Here is a 25,109-nt window from a genome sequence, read left to right as displayed (position 1 = left end):
CTTACTGACAGTTTTGTCATGTTTGGTTGTAAAAGCCATCCTTAAGACCCCTAAGGCTCTGGAATGTGCTACAATGATAATCTGGCCTGTAGTATCATACAGAGTTTTTTTACAGAAGGTAATTTCGCTTTTAAAGAAGTATTGGATAAATCTCTCCGGACCCAGGGATTTATATGGCGCAAATGCGTAGACATACAACGACGATTTCTTAATTGTCGATCGTAAAATTTTAACACAGTCAGTCCACCCTGAGTAATATTTCTTATTGAACTGTTTAACTGTACTTAATCTGTATGAACACCTTTACTTATTTTTCATTATTTTGGCTTCTAGGAAGTGTTTTTCGTTGATTTTGATACAGAACTGGGAGAAGTTAGTTTTGCTGTTCTCGCTTACGATGTTCTGGCAGAATTAATTAAGCCGGTGGTGACATATTGGACTAATTGGGGAGACCTACCAAAGACGGAAATTGGACGAATGCAAAAACTTAATTTCGATGGAGATTTTGAAGCGTTTGTATTATACCTTGACCGTAAGTATTTGATAAGTTAGATATAAAACTCTTATTATTATATATTATTCTAATCATCCAGTGTATTATCCTCGTTACCTTAGGTAATACGTATCTAGATACGTTAGTTTAATCATTAATGCGCATGCTTATATGTCAAAAAGATACGTTACGTATACTTATTTGCTTGCACAAAAACTCTCTATTAACTGAGATACACATAACAAAGTGAACATTTTGAACAAAGTAGTATTGTCATAAGTTTATCAAAGCATAAAAACATACCATTTAAATTACTCGGAGTTTGAGGAGCTGTATGTGTCTTCGTCTGGATTTATTATTATGAGTTCGATATGGTTCTCTACTATATTGTCCAACTTCCACATTTTGGACTCGACTTTTTGTTGAATGTATTGCACACATTTCTGCCACGTAGTTGGACTAATATTACTTATTGCATCATAAAAAATATTTTTCATATCTGCAAATTTAAAAGTGGTGTTTTTGGCTGCTACATATTTTTTTACTTCTGCCCAGATGAGCTCAATCGGATTCGAGCTTACAATGGTATGGGGGCAGCCCTAGCACTACTTTGTTTTGACTTTTTGCCATCTCATCAATAATATATTTATTATATTTGTCCCTTATGTTTCTTAACGATAGCCAGCAGTTACACTTTTAACATGGAGTCCTCAAATCCTATATTTTTTTATTTCAGTCACGCTTGGATGTCAGATTTTTTAGAAGCTGTAGTTGGAATTTTTTCAAATTTTCTGGAATGATAAGACGCGTTGTTTAATACGATGATGGAGTTGTCTTCTAATCGGAGCAGTATATTTTTGCGCACTCTAAAATAAATAATGGAGAAACAATATCCGTATCTGTTTTTTCTGCTATTCTAATAGAAATCGCACTTTTCGACATTGTAGGGTTCTCCTGCATTTCCGTTTTAAATACATTTATAATCATTTCCTTTGTTTGAACATCAAAATATCCCTTTACAGGTCTTTTTTTAGGTGGAGTGAGGGTTAAATCAATATCAAGGAGTTCATGGGCTGTATCAGTGCTTGACATTTTTGTTATTTTATTTATCTTCAAACTTAATGTACTTAGTTAATTGAGAGAATGTCAAAATAGCATAGGGAAAAATAATATGTATTGTAATAAAACCAGCATCATCGAAAATATCGGTAAAATTATGAAACTGCATTCTGTATCAAGTCCAGAAATATTCCACTCACTCACGACAAAACATCCCCAAAGAACAGTTTGGATTGACATGACATTTGGCATACACATAGCTAACATGTTAAATAAAAAAAGTTATATTGTGCCGATGTGTGTTTTTGCCCTAGGGGTGAGTTACACCCATTCTCATGGGTGAAAAAACATACTTTTAAAATAAGTCAGGAATTGAATAAACTGACTAATTCTAAGCAACCTTTGTTTTATTGAGTTTTTTCACTGAGTCAATACTTTTTGAGTTATTTGCGAGTGAATATGTTTATTTTGTCAACAAAAAAAAACAAGGTTTTTAGACGGTTTTTGCAAATAAATCAAAAAGTAAGTATTTTATCCAAAAAAAATATTCTTAGCAAAAATATAGCTTATAAAATATCAAAAAGTGTACGTATAAAGCCAGAAGCACATTTGTAGCTAATAAAAAATTCCAAATCGAATATTTTATCGTGAAAGGATAAAAAAAAACAAGCACTTTCCCCGTCGGCGAGTTTTCCCCGAAAAGTGCTTTATTTTTTTGATATTTTTCGTTAAAATATTCGATTTCAATATTGTTCTGAAGCTATTTTCTTGTGGTTTGTTAGAGTAATTACTATTTAAATGGAAATAAGCCACAATTAAATGTTAAAGTACGTTTATTGACGTTTCAATTTCCACTTCGGAAATCGTTCTCAAAATACAAACTTTACAAAATACTTAATTTTGGCTACAAAAATTTAATTGTGGCTTATTCCCATTTAAATAATAATTATTCGATTTGAAATTTAAATTACTTTTCATTAGCTATAACTCTGCTTTTACTGAATCTACAGACTTCATATAGGGATAAGTACATTATTTTTTTTAACTTTTTTTAAGCCATATTTTTGGTAAGAATATGTTTTTCAATAAAATACTTACTTTTTGAGCTATTTGGTTTTTTATTGAAAAATGATCATATTCACTCGCAAATAACTTGATAAGTATTGATTTTGTGCAAAAACTGTATGAAATAAAAGTTGCTTAGAATTAGTCAGTTTATTTAATTCTGGACTTATTTTGAACGCATGTTTTTCACACCCGAGAAGGGGTGAAACCCCCATGGCAAAAGCACACATCGGCACAATATCACTTTTTTTCCTTGCCGTTAGCTATGTATATACCAAATTTCATGTCAATCCAAGCGGTTCTTTAATATTTACAGCAAAAACCGTGAATAAATGGACTAAAAAGGAAATAAAACTTTTCGAAACATCAATAAATTAAAATATTGGTTTCTCTTACATTTATTAAAGTGATTACCGCAAGCTATTTTTACTTTTGATTAACAAATACTTTGTTTTTGGATACTAAAAGTTCACTACACACTATAAAACTTAATACTAAACACTTAAACTAAACTCTAAAAAATAACATGACCAGTAAATACCGTAGCAATACCTATAACATATAACACACAATATATTAACTTAAAAACCAACACGCTACAATTTGAATTTAAACAGACTGGTAAGTTTGGATCTGTAAAATGAGAATCCGTCTGGCTGAAGGCAATAAATTATATTTAATAGCCGCTTGACGAATGAGGGGGCGAATATCAACAAGTGCGTTTGCTTACAGTTGAAAATTTGCTGAACGAATATACTCATCATCATCACCAATGGCGCTACAACTCTTCGTGAGTCTTTGCCGCGTTTACTATTGCCTTTCATGTTTGTCGGTCGTGTGCCAGTAATTCCCATTGCCGCACTTCCATTTTCTCTAGATCTTCGAATGTATTATATCTTATAAATTTTTTGATTTGATTTTTTAAGTAAACCAAAAATTCTAATTAAAATACCAACTTTTAGGCATTAAAGAAGATCTAAGCGGTATAGTGACTTTTAAATACGATCCTGAAATATTAGAACAAATTGATGGCGAGGAAAAACGAGAAAGGGCTTATTTTAATAAACCACTGATTGCGCAATCCGAACTAACTGTTAGAGTTTGGTCGAAACTTATAGAAAAGGTTAGTTTTACTACGAAAATTACTATATATAATTTAAAGAGACTCTGAAATTTTTGTTTTTTGTTTTATTTTGGCATGTGTCAGTTAAATAACATAATATTATATGGAAATAAACTACAATGTATTGTAATTAATTAGAATTACATTTTGTCATTCTAATAATCCAATCTTGGCCTCGATTTTGAAGCTAGTGTATATATTTTGAGTTACAATTCTGAGACCTGGAATGCAGCAATTGTGAGCCATGCTCTAAAGATATTCTTGAAAATCATACACCAAAGTATTTTCAGAAAATTTAGCAAAATATTGGGAACACTCATCTGGCTTCAGAAACGTAATGATTACAAGATAGGCCTGGGTTTTTCTTATTATATTGACAGAAAGAATTAGACCTATATTAACATACACAGCGGAGGCAAGACCTGAAACATCTAAAACGAGACGACTACTAGAAACAACAGAGATGAAAATACTCCGACGAATATCAGGGAAAAGTCTGTTGGATAGGGAGAGAAGCGAAAACGCAAGAAGTGTATGCAATATAGAAGACATAAGTGAATGTGTGACAAAACGGAAATAGGAGTGAAACGAATACATTAGTAGAATGGCAAAGTATAGAATAGTACGAATAGCACGAGATAAGTCACAAAATGGACGAAGAAGTATTGGCAGACCAAGAAAAAGATGGTGCGATAATTTAAACAATTTAGGAGGCTAATATTGAAGAAGAAACAGGCTTTAAAGCCTACATACAAGAAGGCAGACAAAGATCATTTGATAAAGTTCTATATAACCGCCTCTTACAACGACTTCTAGATAAAAATCTAAATATGAAAGATATTAAAATAATATCGAGTCTGTATTTTATTGAAGTTGCTTCTGTAAAGGTTGGGACGCCGTCCGGCAACCGGTGATATAGTACTTTCGGGGCCACTTTTCCGTGTAGGGCTTTCAGAAAAGCACGCAGTCTGCTTCGGCGTGAGAGTTAACGCGGACTACAGCCGCTCCAGCCACGATCACTGATCGGACTTTGGCCGCATCGAGTTCGACTTACAATGCAACCAGCCGTCCGGCCACCAACATGCTGCTTCTACATGGGTCGCACCTATGGCCAGGTTTTCTACATTAATTTTTCTTTTTAATTACGAGATAGATGTCACGGTGGTAGGCGTTGCTTTGTATATGTATAATCGTATAATAAAACGGAAAGAAAAAAATATTCTATAAATCCCATTTTTAAATGGTCAGTACAGATCATTATCTGGCCGCATTATGTATGTCCACTTGCGTGTTATTCCATAAGAGTACATACTAACTTTGCTCGCAATGACCGGCTGGCCGGAAGCTGGTCGTATCGACGAAATATGGCCATTGCGGCCAGCTAGGACACGTGCGCGTTGGCTCATTACAACATATGTAAAATTGGCCAGATCCGACACCAGCCAATTCTGGCTGTGGCCGAAGTAGCAGTAGTGCTCGTTAGCTCTTGCAGTAACCGGTCTACACTCCAGATATCCTAAACAAGCTCTTGTGGGACCACTCTACCCTCATTCCACATAACCAAACTTTAAACTGCACGTCCGTCCCATTGAGGACAAAAATTTGTGGTACGTACTTACTATTTGGAGAAGAATGGTAGAGGAGTAAGCTCCTCGGTGGTAACCTGTCAAAGTGCGAGGTCGGGACCTTATTCTCACTTGCTTTCACCTCTTCGGCCTGTAGTGAAATAAAGGACGGATGTTCGTGTAGCAACACAGTGAATACGGGGAGGGTCGAGCCCCGCGATGCGTGATGTTGGACTCATAAGGGCAATGAATTCGCTAAAGGTCATATGCCGAAGGGCGAGGTGGACCTAGGTCCCGCTGTAAACAAATATTTGGGCCGAAATGATTGCCAACATCTAATTAGAATATAATATATCACGGGAGTAAGGCCCGAAATATTTTCTGTTCGTGAAAAGATTTGCAGAATTTTAATTGTGTAATCTTTTGGTGACTAATGTTAAATATTTTTGTCAATTTTCCTAATATATCATTTAAGTACAATAAGTCCAACACGATTTTTTATATTTGTTGTAGTGCCTTGTTCAGTTTCGACAACTACGAAGAGAAAATGAATTTGTTGGCCCTGTGGTTGAAATTGAGTACTGGCGAAGACAACTTACTCGGTTTACATCAGTAACGGAGTTTTTGGAAACTGAGGATTGTGCAATCTTTATTGATTTTATTAGGTTTATTAACAATAGACCTGTTATAAAGGTATGTATATACATAAATAATTTTTTCTTTTTTGACATACTACAAGTTGCCTTCTGCATCTTTATGCCATTGACCATTGTTAATAGGTTCCTCTACCTTCAAGGCCGATTTACCAATCTTGCGACAAAAATATGCTCTTCCACTTATCAGCTGATGCGCACGGAGCCGTTTGCCAGTAAGTGAGGGAATTGCTTATACCGGCAATCACTCGGTTAATTTTTCACCATATCTGGCTACCCTCACTTAGTCTAGCCTGCAGACCAATGCAGTTGCTCAGGGTGTGGCACGTAAAGCCATAAGTGAGAGTTAAGTGTCTTGTGAGGACAAGTTATCAAAAACCATCTCCCGTCTATGACGCACGATGTGGTCGTTCTGATTAAAGGTGCTACCTCTATAACACAATCCATATATTCTACAAAAAAATATAATTAAATATGTATAAATCATGAAATCCCTATTCTCGCTAAAACTTAGAAATATTGGTAGAATAAAAACTTGAATTTAAACTTAACAACTGATAGTTCTGTTGTCGATTGTCTGTATCACAAAAACTTTCGAATGCAAAGCTCAGTCGTTCAGCACAAAGGGTGGAGTTGCCGAAGTTCAACACTGAGTTGGCAGCCAATCTTAAGTTTAAGGTGAATATTTACGTAGAACAAAACATTGTGTTATGGTAGATTTGAGAAATATTCTTTTCCCAATTTTCTCGCCAATCATCGGTTATCTTGAAGTCCCGGTTAATTAGACTTCATGCAGAGTCTAGAGGGTTGTTTCTTGAATAAAACCTATTTGTCTCTGCATGTAATACCAACATGGGAGCGGACCATAAGATCAGCTTTAATTTTTTTGTACTCCCTGATAAGGATATGTTCTCGTTGGGCGTGTGAGGGGGCTATGGGATTTAGTGCTGGTAGTTAGTATTTTGGTTTATTTAGGCGTCAATACGTTTGGTGAACGGGCTGTTAGGCCACATTAGTGCGCAGTACTTCACAATGGGATACACGAGTCCCAGTGCTGTAGATCTAAGTATAGGCACTGAGGAACCGCATAACTTTTGTAGAATGTTAATTCGTGTTCTAAGTTTTGCAGTCGTATTTGTAAGATGTTCTTTAAAGTTAATCGTTCTATCGAGTATCACACCAAGGTAATTTGGGTGTTTAGGGTGGTAGAGAAGTTTGTCTTCCAAATTGATTTTTAATTGGTAGTTGGCCAGTCTGCTCTTTAAATGAAAGCACAATATTTCCGTCTTGGTAGTGTTGGGTTGTAATCTCCAGTGAAATATCGTCCGGAGGTAGGTCGTTTGTTAATATTTACTCATTAGTCCCCAATTCCTTATGTCCCCAATTCCTAAACTTCTCAGATGTGGTTTCGGGTATATCTGCTATATAAAGACTAAACAGTAGAAGGAGCAGCACCGATCTTTTCGGTAAGCCACTGTTTAATTTCATAGCATAGCATTAATCACATCAGTGATCTTTCTTCATGGAATCACTCTTATTAATTTATATATAACTTGTTATCTTCGTACAGTATCGTACGCTTCCGATAGATTAATGAAAACAATAGATATTTTAAGAAGCTTTTGAAAGCCTGTTTCTACATGGTTAGTTAGTGCTTGCACTTGTTCTGAACAGCTGCGGTTTGGTCGAAATTCTGCTTGTTCCATAGATATATTGGAGTATTGTTTGGCTAATTTTATTATATAGCATTCTTTAAAAATTATATATATATATACATATATATATATATATATATATATATATATATATATATATATATATATATATATATATATATATGAAAGTAAAAGATTGCATTTCATTTCAATCGGAACTCCACCATTGCTCTACACGTGTTTCGAGTTATTCAACTCATCATCAGGAGCACTTGTGGAAGTTCAACTGAAATGAAATGCAGTCTAGTATTTGGTTATTATAACCAAAATAACAAGCCAGGTACGCTAGCAGTGACATCTATACTTCATATATATATATATATATATATATATATATATATATATATATATATATATATATATATATATATATATATATATATTGTATAAATGTTATTTAACCTTTATACGTTTTAAAATATTTTTACGTTTAGGTATGGAGAAAACAAGTGGATGCTGTCTACGAGACAAGAAACGAAAGCTCCGACAACGTTAAATATCTCCACTCGATGGAAAAATTCTGGGAACCATTATATAGACTAGATCCCCCCGATCTGCAACAGCACATACCGCCTCTCCTAAATGCAATACGTATGGTGTTCACTACATCGAAGTTTTATAATAGTACTGGAAATGTAACCGCCATTTTAGTAAAAATATCCAATCAACTCATCAAAAGATGTCGCATCTATTTGAACTGTAACGAAACAAAAACTATCTGGAGGCAACCCAAACAGATTGTTCTAGACAAAATTAAAGTAAGTTAAAATTAAAACAACAAAGAAAAAACAAACTTTACAATAACTAACTAGTATAGATATTATAATATGATACTTTTTATAAATAGTTTTTAGCAGAACAGCATTATTCCCTTCTCCTTTATACTTTTGCGGAGTGGACTTCCCTAATAACATTTCTCCATATATTTTTATCTTGGGTCATGCCAATCTCAATACCCTTTACCGAAATGTCCCGCCTAAGTGTCTTCCTTTAGGTTTCCTTGATCATGATTGTGATCTAGAAGGTAAAATACATACTTGTTCTGCTATAGGTTTGTTAAAGGTTCTGTCAGTTTGACCGATGTAAGTTTTTGGGCAGTTGCCACATTTGAGTTTGTATACACCAATATGTAAATGCTTTTCTTTTTGGCTCTTGTTACTCTTAAAATATATGCTATAAATTATTATTTTTTATTAAAGATAGTATTATTCACTTATTTTTAACGTTTATCCATTTTTGTTGATATCTTGTCTATGTAATTGAGCAAAAGGTACTAGGCTTTTCCTCTGGTGGTGAAAAAACTAATTTTAGGACATTTTTTGCAGTTTTTGGTTTAAAATTTGTTTACTGTTCCTTGTACTAATTACTGCTATTTGCTTAACGATATTTAATTCTATCTATTTGTAAATGTGAATTTCTGTTAATCTATGTAACATGCTAGGGTAGTCTGCTAATTTCTTTGTGTAGGATGCTATGTTTAGTTGTGTCAGTATGGGTAGATTAATGATTCTAAAAGTACATCCATAGCAAGATTAAACAGATAGGGACTCAGTAAAGAGCCTTGATTCACACAATACTTTCACTGACATTTTGTTTTAGACATGCTTAGACCTGTACCTAAGATACTTCCAATGTTATAAGCATACTGAAAAGATAATGGAAGAAAACAACGAAAAACCTTTTGCCTGTTCTGAAATGTACATTTTTGGTAAATTTGAATCTTTTAAGAGAAGAATGGAGCAAATTGTTTTTGTTTTAAGGACAACCACCAAATATTCAATTTTGCAAAGTAGTACTATCGAAGGCATAGATGAATTTGCTAAAAGGTAAACATAAAAATTATTAAATTTCTTTATTTCTATGAGAATCTGGGTTTGTAAATTATGCCAAATTATTCCAAATATTTTCATATATCTCAGCAAATTTCGAGAAAATATTGAAGCAGATATTTCTTTTACGCTAGTCACATTTCTATAATAAATATTATTTGTGTATTTAGTTATTATTAAATAAAAAAATATGTTGTTTTATGAATAAATTTATAAATACATTATTTCCTTGTAGGTTTATTGATTTTCATCATAAAATATCGGTGCAAAAATACGATGCACTAAATCACCGCCTTCCCCATTTCGAGGAAGACTACAAAGAATTTAGACAAAATGTTGTCGATACCGAATGGGAACTGGAAGAATTTGTTGGAGCATCCTTAGCTAAAATGACTGATGTGGACAATGTTCTTCGTTTGTTACATAGGTAATTTCTTTTAGAAGCATACAATCCTCATCAGCCACGCGGGGTTATTTAGTGAAAATTTGTATGTGGTTATTTTTAAATTTACATATTTTATGTATTTATTTCATTACATTTTAATGCTATAAGTATACTTCAAAAATGGACAGAGGTTTTAGAAATAGTGTTTAGAATATATAATATAAAGTTTTACGTTTATCTTCTTTTATTTCTAATTCGTTATGTACTTGCTTCTGTTGGTTATTAGTTAATTTTGATTCCAAATTTAAACTCAACCTTTAAGTCATGGGCCTTAACATCTTTTACTCTCTCATGTTCAGTCCAGTTAACCATTCTGATATACATTCATCATATTCTCTGGCTCTACAACCCTGCGTGGGTCTTGGCCTGTTCACCAATTAGTCTCCATTCCCCCCTATCTTTCGCCCTGGCTTTCCAATTTCTGGCCCTTAGATTCCTCAAGTCATCTTCGAATTGAGTTTTAAATCTAGATATTGGTTCCTACTGGCTCTTGATATAATATCTGTCTTTGGGGGTCTCCAGTGTCCATTTTTTTAAGGTGTCCTAGCTACCTTAGTCTATTAATTTTAATAGACCGGACGATGTTGCATTTCTCATAGCATTGATACAACTTAAAATTGTAGCGCCTGCGCCATATCCTGCTTTCCTGTACTCCTCCGTATATGTGCCTAAGTATTCTTCTTTCAAAGCGGCCTAACAGTTCTACGCCGCTTTTTACCATAGTCCATGTCTCTGACGCATATGTCAGGACAGGTTTAATAAGAGTTTCATATATTAGTATCTTGGGTTTTCTGCTAATTATGTGTGATGTTAAGAGCTGCTTTAGTCGAAAGTAAGCTCTGTTCGCTAGGTATATTCTTTTCTTAATTTCTACGCTTACTAGGTTGATATATATAAACTCCGAGACCCTTTTGAATGTGTGTGCTTCTGTCACCAGATCTTGTGGTGCCGCTATTTGTGTGCTGTTCGTGACCTTCATGTACATATTTTGTTTTGGATACGTTAACCTGCAGTCCCATTGTCTTCGCGGCTTTTTCTGATGTTTTAAAAGCCTGTATCAGGTCGCTTTTTGTCCATGTCACTATGTCAATGTCATTTGCGTAGGCCAATATCTGTAGACTTCTATTGATGATCGTACCTCTGGTTGTTATGCCCGATTTCTCTATGGCTCTTTCTAGCGCGGTGTTAAACAATAGGGGCACGATAGACTGTCTCCCTGGCGTTATCAAGTATGTGTTTGAAAAGACCTTGACACTCTGTTTTGTACCTTGACTTTGCACTCAACTTTCGAAGGAGTTGCCTTTACCAATCTTATTAGATGCGGCGAAATATCTGCCATGGCATTATAGAGTGCGCTTCTGTCTACACTCTCATAAGCGCTTTTAACATCTATGAAGAAGTGGTGGGTATCGATTCCATATTCATATGTCTTTTCTAAGGTTTGTCTGAGAAGGAAAATCTGATCAATTGTTGACCTTTCTATTTGGAATTCACATTGGTATTTGCCTATTTTTTCCTCAGTATATACTAGTAAACGATCATAAAGTATATAAGCCAGTACTTTTTATCCTTATTTAAGAGGGTAATGCCTCCATAGTTGTCACATATTAGTGAATCCCCTTTCTTGTGAATATGTATTATAATACCTACATTCCAACTGTCTGGGAGTTTTCCTTCTCTTCAAATGGACGCAACTTTTATTATGTATTTTTTTAGCGCTTTTGCTCCGCGTCTGATATACATTATAGAAATCTAAATTGCCACTTTCTTAGTTTTAAATCATCTTATCGCATCTTTCTGCAAAAAATCTGAAACAATAGTCTCTCGATATAGTGTTAATTCTCATTCTGTCTCATTTATGTCGAGTAAATTCTTATTTTATATCTTAGTTACTAAGAGTGGACTCTTCTAATTAACTTTTCCCAAGCTGCTTGTAATTATTAATGCTTTTGTTTTGTTTTTAGAATACTTCAAAGGGTAATTAACCCTTTGAAGTATACAGTTATGTGTATGCAATATTATTTTTGAGTTATTCCGTTACGTTATTCCGTAACGAAGATTGGCTATCACCATGACAATTAGTCACTGTGAAATCAAATGGACTTAAATTCGAAAGAGATATTTTTCACCAAAGCGTTCCAAAGATATTACAATTAATTTTTTATCGCTTGCTATCGTTTATTTTACCCAAGAGTTACCATCATTTTCATGGACAAAATTATTAAAAGATTTGTTTGTTAAAATATTTGTAACAATTAACCAGGTTATTGACTAAATCCAGAGAAATATGCAGATATGCCACCATGACTTTAAAATAAGATTATTGTTTGCAATTAAGCCATACTGGAACGGTATAAACAGTAACTTATTACAGGCGAGTAAAAAAATTTATAATGAGATTATAACTAAGAAATTTAATCCCCTTTTTTTAAACGTTAACGCTGATCACTTTAAGTTATAAGAATTTATTATTTTTTCATTATTATCATTCTCAAAGGCGCACTAGGAAGTAGGACGCAAACAATGACTTATTGAGGTGCAAAATAATCTTTTGTAACTTAATATCGAAGAAAATTTTAGAAAAAAAAATGGATCTTGTCATAAAAGACATCAAAATCAGTAAAATATTGACAGCTGTCATACAATAAACATTAACAATACAAGTAGATATACTATACAGATCTGAGCGCAACCCCAAGTCTACGCACGTTTCACATGTTTTTCAGAATTCTGAGGGACACTTAGTAACTGTAAGCAATAATAATCGGTATTACGCTGCATCTTTCCCCAATTTAAAAATTCAAAAACGTTTTATGTTTCCTTCTATACCTGCGAGAACCAAAATAAATGCCTTGTTTCAAACAAGCAGCGGCCAAACGTATTTATTATACAATGATAATTCTTATACTGAATTTAATGAAGCTGGAGATGTCTTAAACCGTGGACCAATAAATTATCTCTTCCCCGGACTACCAGATAAAATAACATCAGCATTCCGCTACACGGATGGGTTTATTTACTTTTTCCAGAACAATACCTATTATAAGTATAGCGAATACACACGTAAAGTTGTAGCAGCAGGAACGTTTAGCTGGGAACTTGTTGGAATACCTGCCCTGACGACGGCCTATTAAAACAATTAAAAACTTTGATAAACACAATTGTAACTATATACGAATAAAGGTTGCTGTGTTCCTTCTTAATGGTTGTTTTATTTAAATTTCATTACTCTATGTATGTCAAGCGACGTCTTGCGTCGACTGACACATCACGTTCTGCGTCGACTGTCATGTTCTCCTAGGCACTGTACGCAAAAGAAGAAGAAGAATGTTCATATTTAACGTTGACATAAGCCAAACGTGTGTGTCTGTGTCACCAACGCTTTCATTTGACACCCCATACGTCAAAATCAAGCCAATAGCAACGAAGATACATTTTAGCGCCCATTTGGCAATGCCGCCATCTTTGTTTTTTGTCTCAACGTATTTACCGCCTTCTCCACGTTCCAACGAGCCTTTGTACGTCACGATCGGACCAATAGAAACGAAGATATGACGGAATGCCCTTTCGGCATGCTCCGATGCGCACGGCACATACTGCGTTCAACCCCATTTTTCATCCCCTTATATATCCCCTGTATAGTATATCTACTAATACAGAAGAAGAATGTGGAGAGATTTACTGCGATAAGATAGTCAAAGAGTTCTAAGGTGGATTGGCAAACGTTTCACCAGGAATGAAAGGCCTGAATGATCACAAATCCCTTATCTTTGTGTCTATATGCTGATTCTCTCTCAGTGTTTTTGTCAATTATTATCATTGTAATTTTCTCTAACACTATTCTGGTTATACATAATAGTGTTATAGGTTTTCAGTTCTTAAATGTATAACGATTTTTTTTTTTTTAATTTCAGGATTAGAATTCCTTGTAGTCATTCAGTTAGTAGTTTTCCATCGTTCCATATTATATTAATTAGTACATATAGTACATCTCTGGGCAGCTTAATGTGTAGTTTTTAATTCTGCCTCAATTTGGTCGATTCAAATGTTATTTACAATCATAATTACTGCTTGATTTATTTCCCGATTTTCAATGATCTCTTCGTCGATTTCTAAGAATAACACAGGTCTGCGACATAAAAATTGTTTAAAATTGAATAAGTGATTTTTATAGTATTTTCAACGCTAATTTTGGGAAAAATAGTAAGTATTCCACAAACTGCTTGTCTATTTTTAGCTTTTTTTCGATATTTTTATACATAGTTCCGTACTCTAGTGAGTTTGAATTTTTGTTTTTTGGATCTTTATGAACTGTTTATTAAGCCCATAGTACTTTTAATAAGTATAAAAAATACTTTAAGGTATTTTCAGTTACTTAGCTGTTTTTTTACTATACAAGTTGTATGTAAAATAAAGTGTTGATTAGGAGAAACCAGCATTATTTTCATGTCGGTACTTGTCCATTGCCTCCCCTCCCTCGCCATCCACTTACTGACTTACTGAGCATCTTTTATGTCAGTGCCTGTCTGCCACAGTGCCCATTCCCCTCTCCATCACCAAGCAGTGAGCTTCTGCTACCTGTTCTTCAGTTCACAGTATCTCTTCACTCTGTGCTGTTTACGTGCTGTGGTTACTAGTGATTTGTAGTAGTGATTGTGAGAGTAGTATTAAATGATATCTCGTGACACACGGATAGTTGGCAATAAAGTGTGTGATTCAGTGATTTTTTATCGAACTACAAAGAACATAAATTCAAGGCATCAGTCTAAACAAATTGTTTTCTTGTGGTGTGTAGTTGTTTTATGAAAAATGGCTACCAGAGGATGTATCAACTCACCAGATTGCTTCTGCTACATTTGTGGTAACTATACAGTTAAAAAGCAACAAAGAAACATTTCCGATTTTGTTGAAAAGGTATATTTTGCCTATTTTGGTATAAAGTTGGGTGATCAAGACAAGTCTTGGGCCCCACACAAAGTTTGTTCAGTGTGTGTTGAAGAACTGAGACAATGGTTTCAAGGTAAAAAGCAGTCATTTTGTTTTGGAATGCCAATGGTTTGGAGGGAGCCCAAAAACCATAGTGATGACTGCTATTTTTGTTCTTGCAATGTTTAAGGTTTCAATTTGAAAAACAAAAAGGATATTTCTTACCCTCAGCAACATCAAATCAGCCATTCGCCCTGTTCCTCATGGACCTGAAGTACCAATACTCTCTCCTCCAGTTTCTTTGGATGGTATTTTAGATGACCACGAGCCATTGGCTCAGCTAGGTGAAAGTGAAGAAGACAGTGATGGCTACGATCCTGGCACAACCGATCCCGTTCCATTCTCACAATCTGAACTGAATGATTTAGTTAGAGACCTAGGTCTTCCTAAAGACTCGGCAGAACTTTTAGGGTCTAGAATAAAAGATAAAAATATGTTGGCTCCGGGTACGTCCTTTTCTTGGTATCGTTCCAGGGAAAAGAAGTTTGTATCTTTTTTCTCTCAAGAAGGTGACTTGGTGCAGCGATGTTCCTGGACTTATGGCACGTTTCAAAATAGAATATGCTCCTGATGAGTGGAGACTTTTTATAGATTCTTCAAAAAGAAGCCTTAAAGCAGTGCTTCTACACAATGGCAATAAGTATGCTTCTATGCCAGTTGGACATTCTGTTCACTTGAAAGAATGTTATGAAAACCTCGAACTGGTTTTAAACAAACGTTGCTATTCAGACCATAAATGGGCACTATTTGGTGATTTGAAAGTGATCTCAATGCTGCTTGGTCAACAAAGTGGTTATACAAAGTTCCCTTGCTTTCTCTGTGAATGGGACAGTAGAGACAGAAAGCAACACTACATTAAAAAAGTTTGGCCCTTGAGAAAAACCTTACAGGTGGGGGTTAAAAATGTTGAGAGGAAAAGCCTTGTGGATCCCAAAAAGGTATTACTACCACCACTCCACATTAAGTTGGGGTTAATGAAACAATTTGTAAAGGCGTTGCCAAAAGAAGGGGAGTGTTTCAAGTATCTTTGTGGACAGTTTCCTGATTTATCCGAGGCAAAACTAAAGGAAGAAGTCTTTGTCGGACCAGACATTAGAAAATTGATGAGAGATCCCAATTTTATGGACAAAATGGAAACAAACGAAAAAGCAGCATGGACATCTTTTAAACTAGTTGTTCCCGGTTTCCTAGGAAACAAAGATCCTAACTACAAGACAATCGTCGCAGACATGCTCGACAACTTTAAGAAGCTGGGATGTAACATGAACATTAAAGTTTATTTCCTCCATTCACATCTAGACTACTTCCCTGCAAACCTTGGTGATGTAAGTGAAGAGCAGGGTGAAAGATTTCACCAAGATATCAAGGAAATGGAAAGAAGGTATCAAGGAAGATGGAACGTCAACATGATAGCGGACTACTTCTGGATGCTAAAACGAGATGACCCTCAACGAGTACACAGCCGGAAAAGCAATAAAAAAAGCTTCGACGGAAAGCAAAAGCATTACTATAAGGACTTATGAGCTTAAAGAGAAATGTAAATGTACTAGATATGTAGTTCATAACATGTATTATACATGAAATAAAATCCTTTAACTTAAGAAAAAATTTGAGAAATTGCTAAAATTCTGTTATTATACCAAAAAGTAATTCCTTTTTTGTGAGAAAACCTTACGTGATAGAAAAAAATGGATTGCATTTTTGCAATCAGCGCTGAAAAATACATAAAAATCAGTTATGAAATTCCAAACAATTTTAAAAAATATTTTTTTTGTAAACCTGTGTAATTATTTAAAATATTCTTTCCATATCCATTGAATCTCTTCTTCTATTTTCTGAATTAATCCATTCAGTCTCTATACATTTGTCATAAATTACTCAGATTGTTTCTTTTTAGTGCTTTTTTAAACTCATTTGCAATGCGTTTGTGATTTCTATATTGACAGCTTATCTACATCAAACAATACTATTTTAATAAATAAATCTTTAGTAATCCTGAAATAGCTAAGTTGACTTTTTTAGATTTGAGAAACTTAATCTGGAATGTCTTCATCTAGAAGAACGATACCTAGAAGCTATGATAATGTACCAAGGAGAGTTGGAGTTTCTAAGAGACAAATACAACGAAGAAAGACAAAATCCACTATTACCGAGGAATATGCCACCGGTCAGCGGCAGAATAATGTGGATCAGACACTTTTATAGCAGGATTGAGGAACCTATGAATGTTTTTCGAACTAAAGAACGGGTAAGCTTTGTAATAATATTCTTTTTCTTCTTCTATTACTTCCTTTATTCTAGGCGATTTGCCTGTATAAACCTAATCCAGGATTATTCCATCTGTGTCTTCAGAGGGTACTGATGATCGCTGCTTCTCTTCATCAGGGAGGGATAGAAAATAAATAACTGGATTTTGGAAGGATAAAGGGATAAGATATGGTTTCTCTCTATGAGAGCAAAACATGGCTCGAGTGGGCAGGGTTGCTTTCATATTTCATGAAGTAGACCTAATATCTACTGGAATCCTAGAAAAAAATCTACCCGCTACCTGCAGTATAGAAAAGCTAAAAAAAAGAGAGAGTAATATCCTAAAACGCAGCATAAAATGGAACAATAAAGTCTGTTTAGTATAGAGCAATAAATAATTCAAATTTAATTTTTTCTAAAACTCTCAATCATATCATCATTATCACTATCATTATCATCATTATCATGATCATAACCAATCAATCTTGATAGATTACAGTATTGTTAACCAGCATGCAGTTCTTTAAGGTGGATTATTTATGCTTTCCCTTCTTTCTCTATTTAAATCTTGTCCTTCAATCAGTTATATTCATTAATTTTATATTCTGTTTTCTCTGGTTGCTCCATTTTTTTCCCAGTACTAATTTCATAATATTTTCTATCCGTTTATTAAACTTATAACATTATTAGGTGATGAGGCACAGAAAAGTCCAAAAATGTATTCAGCTCTTCAATGCTCTATCTATGGTTTTTGTCCACTACGAAAACATTTATCATCAAGCATGGTACACATTCTCGGGACAAGTACGCAACTGTCTTTTGGTACCTCTAATAGCAAGGCATCCAAAAACAAAGAGGTATCAAGTGAATTATGACAATTACATTACTGAAGTTATCAGAGAAGCGGAGTACACCTACAAACTTGGTTTGCGTAAGTAATTTTTGTTATTGTTCTGAAATATTCTTAATTTTTTCGAAAATATTTATTAGGATGCCTAAGTTACGGCCTTAACATGTTTTTCTATCGACAATACATATTTCTTTATTAATACGGCTTTGTATAATATTCCTTTATCGACAAATATATTTCAGCCCTGTAATATATTTATTTACGTTGTCACAAAAAATTCGAGTTTTGCTAAATGTCTTTTTAACATTTTTATCACCTCTTAAATTAGACTTATATGTACATATTATTTACACAATGTCTGAGGTGCCAATTCGAGGTGACATTAGAACTAGGTTATATTTTTTATGATTAGTCCGTGGCACTCATCGCTTCATTTATAAATTATACAATTAGTACCAGTTAGTTATCAATGTTCATTTCGAAATGAATTTTTTCTTAAACCACTTTTTAGATAAAGCTTTTAAATTTGGTATTATTGTACATTTATTATTTTAATAATATTACTCACATCTTAAAAATTCTATTAAATTTTGTTTTATGCCTTATCTAGCGGTTCCAGACGTTGGTCAAGTATTAGTATTTTGCAAAGAAAAGATTTTGAACTCATTCGAAGTGGTTAAATCACTCATCCAGAAGAATGATCAAATTAGAAATAATATTCCGCTGCTATTTTTACCGATGATGCGACCACATTTACTTCGAATGGAAGATGCTTTTAGGCCAGGATTTTCGACTATAACCTGGACTTCTATGAGAATTCCAGAATTTTGCGACAAAGTTAAAAAAATTTTAGACGATGTTGAAATATTTCTAAAAGAAGTAAAGGTAATTCGCAAAGAGCAACAAATTATTTTTTTTTTGATAGTATATAGTATTAGTAAACAGTAGAATCAATATGTACTCAAAATTATTGTTCTGAAGCTTTTGGTATGGCATTTTAACCCTTTAATAGGTGGCGGGAAAATAAATACCGGATTTAAGTTTTTTTACAAGGTTCCATGCTATTTTGCTACTATGTGTCATGTCTATTTTTTCCAGGGTCTCAATTCACTATTTCTGTCTGGCTTGACTTAGCTGTTGAAGTAGTACTGCTCCGCAGTCAACCGTTTCTTGGCTAAAAGGTGCGGTTGAATAGAGGGTTTCGTATGTTCTTATTAGTTCTGTGGACTCGCTGGTCATCCCGGGAACATATTGTTGCCTACATCTCTGGGGATAGCTTTTCTAGACACGTTTTTGAGTACCTCAAAAATAGAGTACCTACAAATTTTTCGTAGTTTTCTACTTTTGGTTCAAGACGTAGCAGCTCAGAATCTAGCATGTCTGCATAATTTTGTCAGTTTGCCTTTTTAAAGCTTGCCGTCTGACAATTGGAAAGATATTTATATCAATTGGTCTATGCTGAGTTTTTGGTATGAGGCCATATAGTACTTTGGTACATCGGTCTTCGAGGTTATTAATTGAAAAACAGATATCCACGTTATATCCTCTTTTCCAAACTTTGCTCTGAAAAGATGGGGGAAGTTTAGTATCATACATTAATGTGGATTAACGTTAACCATGGACTCGTTTCGGTCCATGGTTCCACTGCGTCTCCATTTGCGTCCGAATCTGCATAGCCCCAGAGTAAACTATGACTGTTAAAGTCTCCCAGTACAAGTGATTCTGTTGTGATTGGAAGTTAGTTGGGAGTGAAAATATAAAAGGCTGGTTTGGGAACTTGTATACCGAAGTTATTGTGCATTTTCCGATTTCAGTGATTATTATCTCTATACCGTGTATATTTGTTGTTCACATAGATGAGACTATGGTTTGAGTTCTCACAAATACCGCGCTCTCATGCTTATTGTGTGGTATCTCCGCAATTAGTTTCATACCGGAGACTTTCAGTCTCGCTGCATAAAGCCAAAAAAAAAATAATATTACAGAATTCGGCCGTGATAAATAGTAGACACTCCTCGATATACTTTTACGCTTTGGATGGTTTTATTGGCTCTATCTGGGATTGCATAATATTCTTCAAAATGTCTTATTCTTTAATTAGTGCCTAAAACAAATGTTAAACGCGTTTCTCTCACTATATATTTAAGTATGTTATATTTTGTAAAGTCACATGATTTAACACCTTTCAGGATATGAAAGAAGCCAGAGTAGATGAAATTCTGGACACTATAGCTCAGACTAACTTAGCATATTTACCACCTGATGCTATTAGTCCTGAGGAATATTTACAGGAAAATATAAACCACAGAAAAAATATCAGTAAGATTTATCATATTTATACAATTTTATAAAGCTATACCATAAACATCATAAAATAACCCATCAGTTTTCAGTAATTTTATCCTACTTCATTATTATCAAATCAGTGTATTACTTAAACTATTATGTCTCTTTCAAATATATCTTTTAAAGAATTATATATTTTAGCTAAAGAACTGGAACTAAAATCATACTCGATAGAACGATGTGTGATAGAATTAATTAACAAGTTCCTGAATGCGGTTGATGAGCCAAGGTTTCAGCAAAATAAATACAATTGGCTAGACCCTGAGAGACTTTACAGAGCAACTGGTTCGGCCTCCAATATAATGATAGGAGAAGATGCAGGTATCATCAATTACTTATCTACTTACTCTTCTATTTATTTTTCCTCTACCACCTATTATAAGTAACATTTTACTTTTTTACTATCTATTTCATCAATTAACATTAACAATACTATCCATTGTATAAAGGCGTACATATAGATATGCGTTAAAATTGAAGGTAATTAATTTAAATTATTATTAAATTTTAGCGTTTAAAGAAATTGACAGAAGCATGACTAAGGAGCTAGCGTCTATTCATGATGACTGCATGGATATGTTTACCTTTTTCAATTTGAGATTAGTAGACGCACTGATCAAATCTACGAAATATTCTTTAGAGCAGGTTAAAGAGCGAGCTACTAGGTAATTATTTTGCTGTGATTCAAAATTACTATTTTGCACGTCACATCAAAAAAATGTTAAATGTTCGTTAAAACCATAATTTTAACACTGAAACAAAACCATTTACACATTAAATTCATTTAAAAATATCAAAACTGTGATGCTGGAGAAAAAATTGGTTTTCCTTGTCTCCTGTAAAATTTTGTTCTTTGGCGATACGGCTTTATAGCTTATGAGGGCAGTAATGGGATGACTTCTTGCAGCAAAAAGCGCAGTAGATAGAACAGGGTGAATTTTGTATAAAGGTTATTACTTCTGTTACAGAAAGCATTTCATTCAATTTCCCAGTTTTCTTTTAATTCTTTTTTACACAGCGAGGCTAATCACTGTTATTGAGCCAACTAACTTCTACTCCTTTTGTAGTCGCTTATAGCTTTTAGCAAAATAATCTGCTTTGGTGTTACCCGAGATACCAGCGTATCCCTTTACCCAAATAAAATAAACTATATAGTGAGTGTTATACAAAATTTAGTAAAATAAATAAAATTTAGACAAAACATATCATTTATTTTTTCGACAAGTTATATTTTGTAAAATTTAAAAATATTTATTGAGGATAAGATAACTTTCGACTCCTCCTCTGGGTGGCGTCTTCATGTTCAAGTGTTCGTTAAAAATTGTCATCAGTGAACAAAAAGTTGTAAACGTGAAACTTGGCAAGAATCGTGATTATACATAAATACCGTAACTATTTTTAAAAATTATAAACTTATTTTTGTTAATAAAATTTTACCTTAAAACAAAGGTTTCTCTTATAGCTTAGGAGAACTCCGACCTCTGATGAATACAAGTATGATTCTTCAAATACCATTTAACACAGTCAATCCCTCGTTGGAACAAATTCAAAACTACTTTTCGCAAGTACTTACGGTTGTTTTGGATACTCACAAGTTTGTGCAGATGTGGGGCCAAGAAGTTAAGAAGAAATCTGCGATGAAAGGTGCAAAAGGTAATAATGTGTATATAATGTTATTATCATTTATTATGTTGTTTACTACTACTCATATTGTGATTTAAATTAAAGAAATTAATTATGTCATATAATTCTAAAACTCCTAATAAGAAATCCTAAAACTATACAATTTTAATATTAAATTCACGTTTTTGTTTTTTTTATTACGATCCCCCTTGTTACACCAATTTTAATGAATTATTTTAGAAAATACATAATAAGTCATAACTTAACCTAACTTTTTTTTTATTTTTTTATGTATTTGGGTTTCAACCTTAAAGAGTCATTGACGTAGTATAATTGAAAGTTTTACAATAATTTATTTAGTACGTTTATAAAATATATATAAAATATATATACAACGGGGTGTGTGAGGGCCGTATACACCTGGGAATGCACACCTTAATACACGCACACAAATAGGATTAAGAAAAAAAGGAAAGAATTGTTGCCCAGGCATTTTATAGTCCCGACGCACCAAGGAAGTCCACAATAAAAAAAATAGTGTTTTCCGATTAAATAACTTAATACTCATTGATATTTTCATTAAAAGTAAATTCACTTCATATAGCCAAATATAGAAGGGGCCCGTCAGGCCTTCTATATACCGCATACCGACTAGGCCCTTAAGGCAGATCAAGTGAAAGATCTACTCGCGAAATCCGAGCAGTGAGGTAATGTGCAGCATACATGGGCTTGGTGGCCGGACCCCACTCGGATGCTCAGCCGGCGAGGAGAACAAAATTTATTTTGCCAAATCGGCGGCTGAGTGGCCGAGCACACACTCTTTTTCCGAACATAGAGTCGTCAGCTCAGGCTGGTGGCTCTATGGTGGGAACACACGCTCTTTTTTTCTTTTTTAGGGACTCAAGTCCCGACGTAAAGTTAGAGTAAAATCAATAGAATCAGTAAAGTAAATAGGGAGAAAAGCATAGATGTCGCTACCCCTACAGTTAGGTGGCATAACCACAATCAATAAAAACCGAGGGTGTCCTATTACCCAGGACACCTTAAGTAACTTTTAGATCATAAGCCTCCTCACGTAAGTCACACGTTGAAGAAGGGTAGAGGAAAAGCCTGGGGGTCAGATAGGTACCACTTTGACTAGCGAGGTGTGACCGGTTTGATCTTCGGACATGTGGATCCCATTCTTACATTGGTATACACATGTTCCTAGGGGCAGGGTTGATCACTGCCTGTGTGTGTGTGTTTATAAAATATACACACAACCAAACTTATATGGAATTACCATGTATTTTAAACCAATATTTATTTCTTTTGAAAAAACTTGTTAATGTTGCGAAAAATAAAGGTTTTTATTAAAAATTAACAATCCGATAAAAAAATCAAATAACACAGCTCGGTACGTTAAAGATTATTTGCTTTAGTTGTTAATTAAATATAAAAATTAATAAACTTCTGTTGCGTTTAAAAACAAATAAATGCCTTATGTGGTGTTAACGCATGTGCAAAGGGGAAAGATTATTGGTCTTATGGAGCAAGGAATGTCTCAGGGGGACATAGCGCCAGTGGTAGGCGTACTACAGGGCGTTGTGTCAAAAACTTATGCTTCTTCTTCTTCGCGTGCCATCTGCTCTAAGAAGGTTGGCAATCATCATGGCAATTCGCACTTTCGACACCGCTGCTCTAAAGAGGTCAGCAGAAGTGTAGTTAAACCAAGCTCTTAAATTATTCAAACAGGAGATGCGCCTTCTTCCGCGACTCCTTCTACCCTGTATTCTTCCTTGTATTAATAATTGCAGCAAGTTATAACGCTCGCCCCTCATGACATGTCAAAGATATTGCAGTTTTCTGACTTTAATTGTATTTAAAACCTCTTTATCTTTTTCCATTCTTCTCAACACCTCGACAGTCGTGACTCTATCCACCCAACTTATTCTTAATATCCTTCTGTAGGCCCATAACTCGAAGGCTTCCAATCTGTCTGAAACATCTTTCTTTAGTCCAAGCCTCCAACCCATAAAATAATACGGAGAACACGTATCATCTCAAAAGTCTTATCTTTAAAGAAATTGAAATGTCCCTGCTGCAAAGTACTTTTTTTTAGTTTGTTGAAAGAATTTCTTGCCTATCCTATTCTTGCCTTAATCTTCTGTGTACTTATTATTTTCGTTAATTATTGTACCCAGATATTTATATTTTTCAACTTGTTTAATTTGTTCTCTATGTATTTTTATGTTTTCTTGGCGCTGTTGGACTTTTGTAATTACCATAAATTGTATATTTTTTGTGTTTAGGGAGAGTCCGTTTTCTTCACTAACTTCTACCACTCTGTCAACCATTTGTTGTAAATCCTCAAGACATTCCGCTAATAAAATAGTGTCGTCTGCAAACCGCATATTATTGATTGGTCGGCCATTTACTTTTATTCTCATAGTTAGTTCTTCTAGTGCTTCCTGAATTATTTCCTCTGAATAAAACTTGAACAAAGTAGAAGACAGGACATAGCCCTGCCTGACGCCCCTCTCAATCTGTATTTCATTTGAAAAGACGTTGTTCTCTTTTACCACAGCGATCTGATTATAATAGATAGCGCTAATGATCCTGATGTCTCTCATATCTAAGTTTTTCTTTTCAAGTAATTCGATAAGACGGTTATGTCTGACCTTATCGAAGGCTTTGTTGTAATCCAAGAAACACATATATACCGGCTAATTAACATCCATGCACCTTTGCACAAGTACATTCACAGCGAACAGGGCTTCCCTCGTTTCCAGTGAATTTCTAAATCCAAATTGTGTGTCACTTATGTCCTCAAGTTTGTTGTGTATTGTTGTGTACTACAGGGCGTTGTGTCAAAAAATTATGCTCAGTATCAGGAATAAGTAACACTTAAGAATAAACTAATGCCAAGTCACGATCGTTTCATTGTCCAATTAGCTAAAAGAGACCCAATAATTTTTCACCCATAGCTCCAAAGGCAACTTTTGAAAGCTACAGGCATAAGTGTTTCAGTTAAAAAGATAAGAAAAATAATTTGTACTCAAGGAAACACAGCAGTAGACAGTTAAGGGTTCCTGAGTTATCCAGGCAGTTTAATATTAATCGCCTAAATT

The 25,109-nt window shown here is 34.3% G+C and overlaps 1 protein-coding gene across 1 annotated transcript in view; it reads left to right on the top strand.

Annotated features, from left to right (window-relative positions):
- kl-3 (dynein heavy chain 8, axonemal kl-3) overlaps positions 1-25,109 on the top strand; it is a 177,806-nt gene that overhangs the window by 14,709 nt on the left and 137,988 nt on the right. Inside the window, exons 5-17 of the mRNA XM_072539810.1 lie at positions 334-532; positions 3,580-3,740; positions 5,819-5,998; positions 8,108-8,431; positions 9,273-9,499; positions 9,738-9,929; positions 16,956-17,181; positions 17,871-18,111; positions 18,641-18,915; positions 20,220-20,349; positions 20,518-20,697; positions 20,888-21,041; positions 21,839-22,029. Of these exons, the coding sequence (XP_072395911.1) occupies positions 334-532; positions 3,580-3,740; positions 5,819-5,998; positions 8,108-8,431; positions 9,273-9,499; positions 9,738-9,929; positions 16,956-17,181; positions 17,871-18,111; positions 18,641-18,915; positions 20,220-20,349; positions 20,518-20,697; positions 20,888-21,041; positions 21,839-22,029 (2,680 nt within the window). The remainder of the gene's footprint in view (positions 1-333; positions 533-3,579; positions 3,741-5,818; positions 5,999-8,107; positions 8,432-9,272; positions 9,500-9,737; positions 9,930-16,955; positions 17,182-17,870; positions 18,112-18,640; positions 18,916-20,219; positions 20,350-20,517; positions 20,698-20,887; positions 21,042-21,838; positions 22,030-25,109) is intronic.

This window comes from Diabrotica undecimpunctata, chromosome 8, assembly GCF_040954645.1.
Source record: "Diabrotica undecimpunctata isolate CICGRU chromosome 8, icDiaUnde3, whole genome shotgun sequence".
In the NCBI taxonomy this organism is placed as follows: domain Eukaryota; kingdom Metazoa; phylum Arthropoda; class Insecta; order Coleoptera; family Chrysomelidae; genus Diabrotica; species Diabrotica undecimpunctata.
This window is presented reverse-complemented; position numbering and strand designations above follow the sequence as displayed.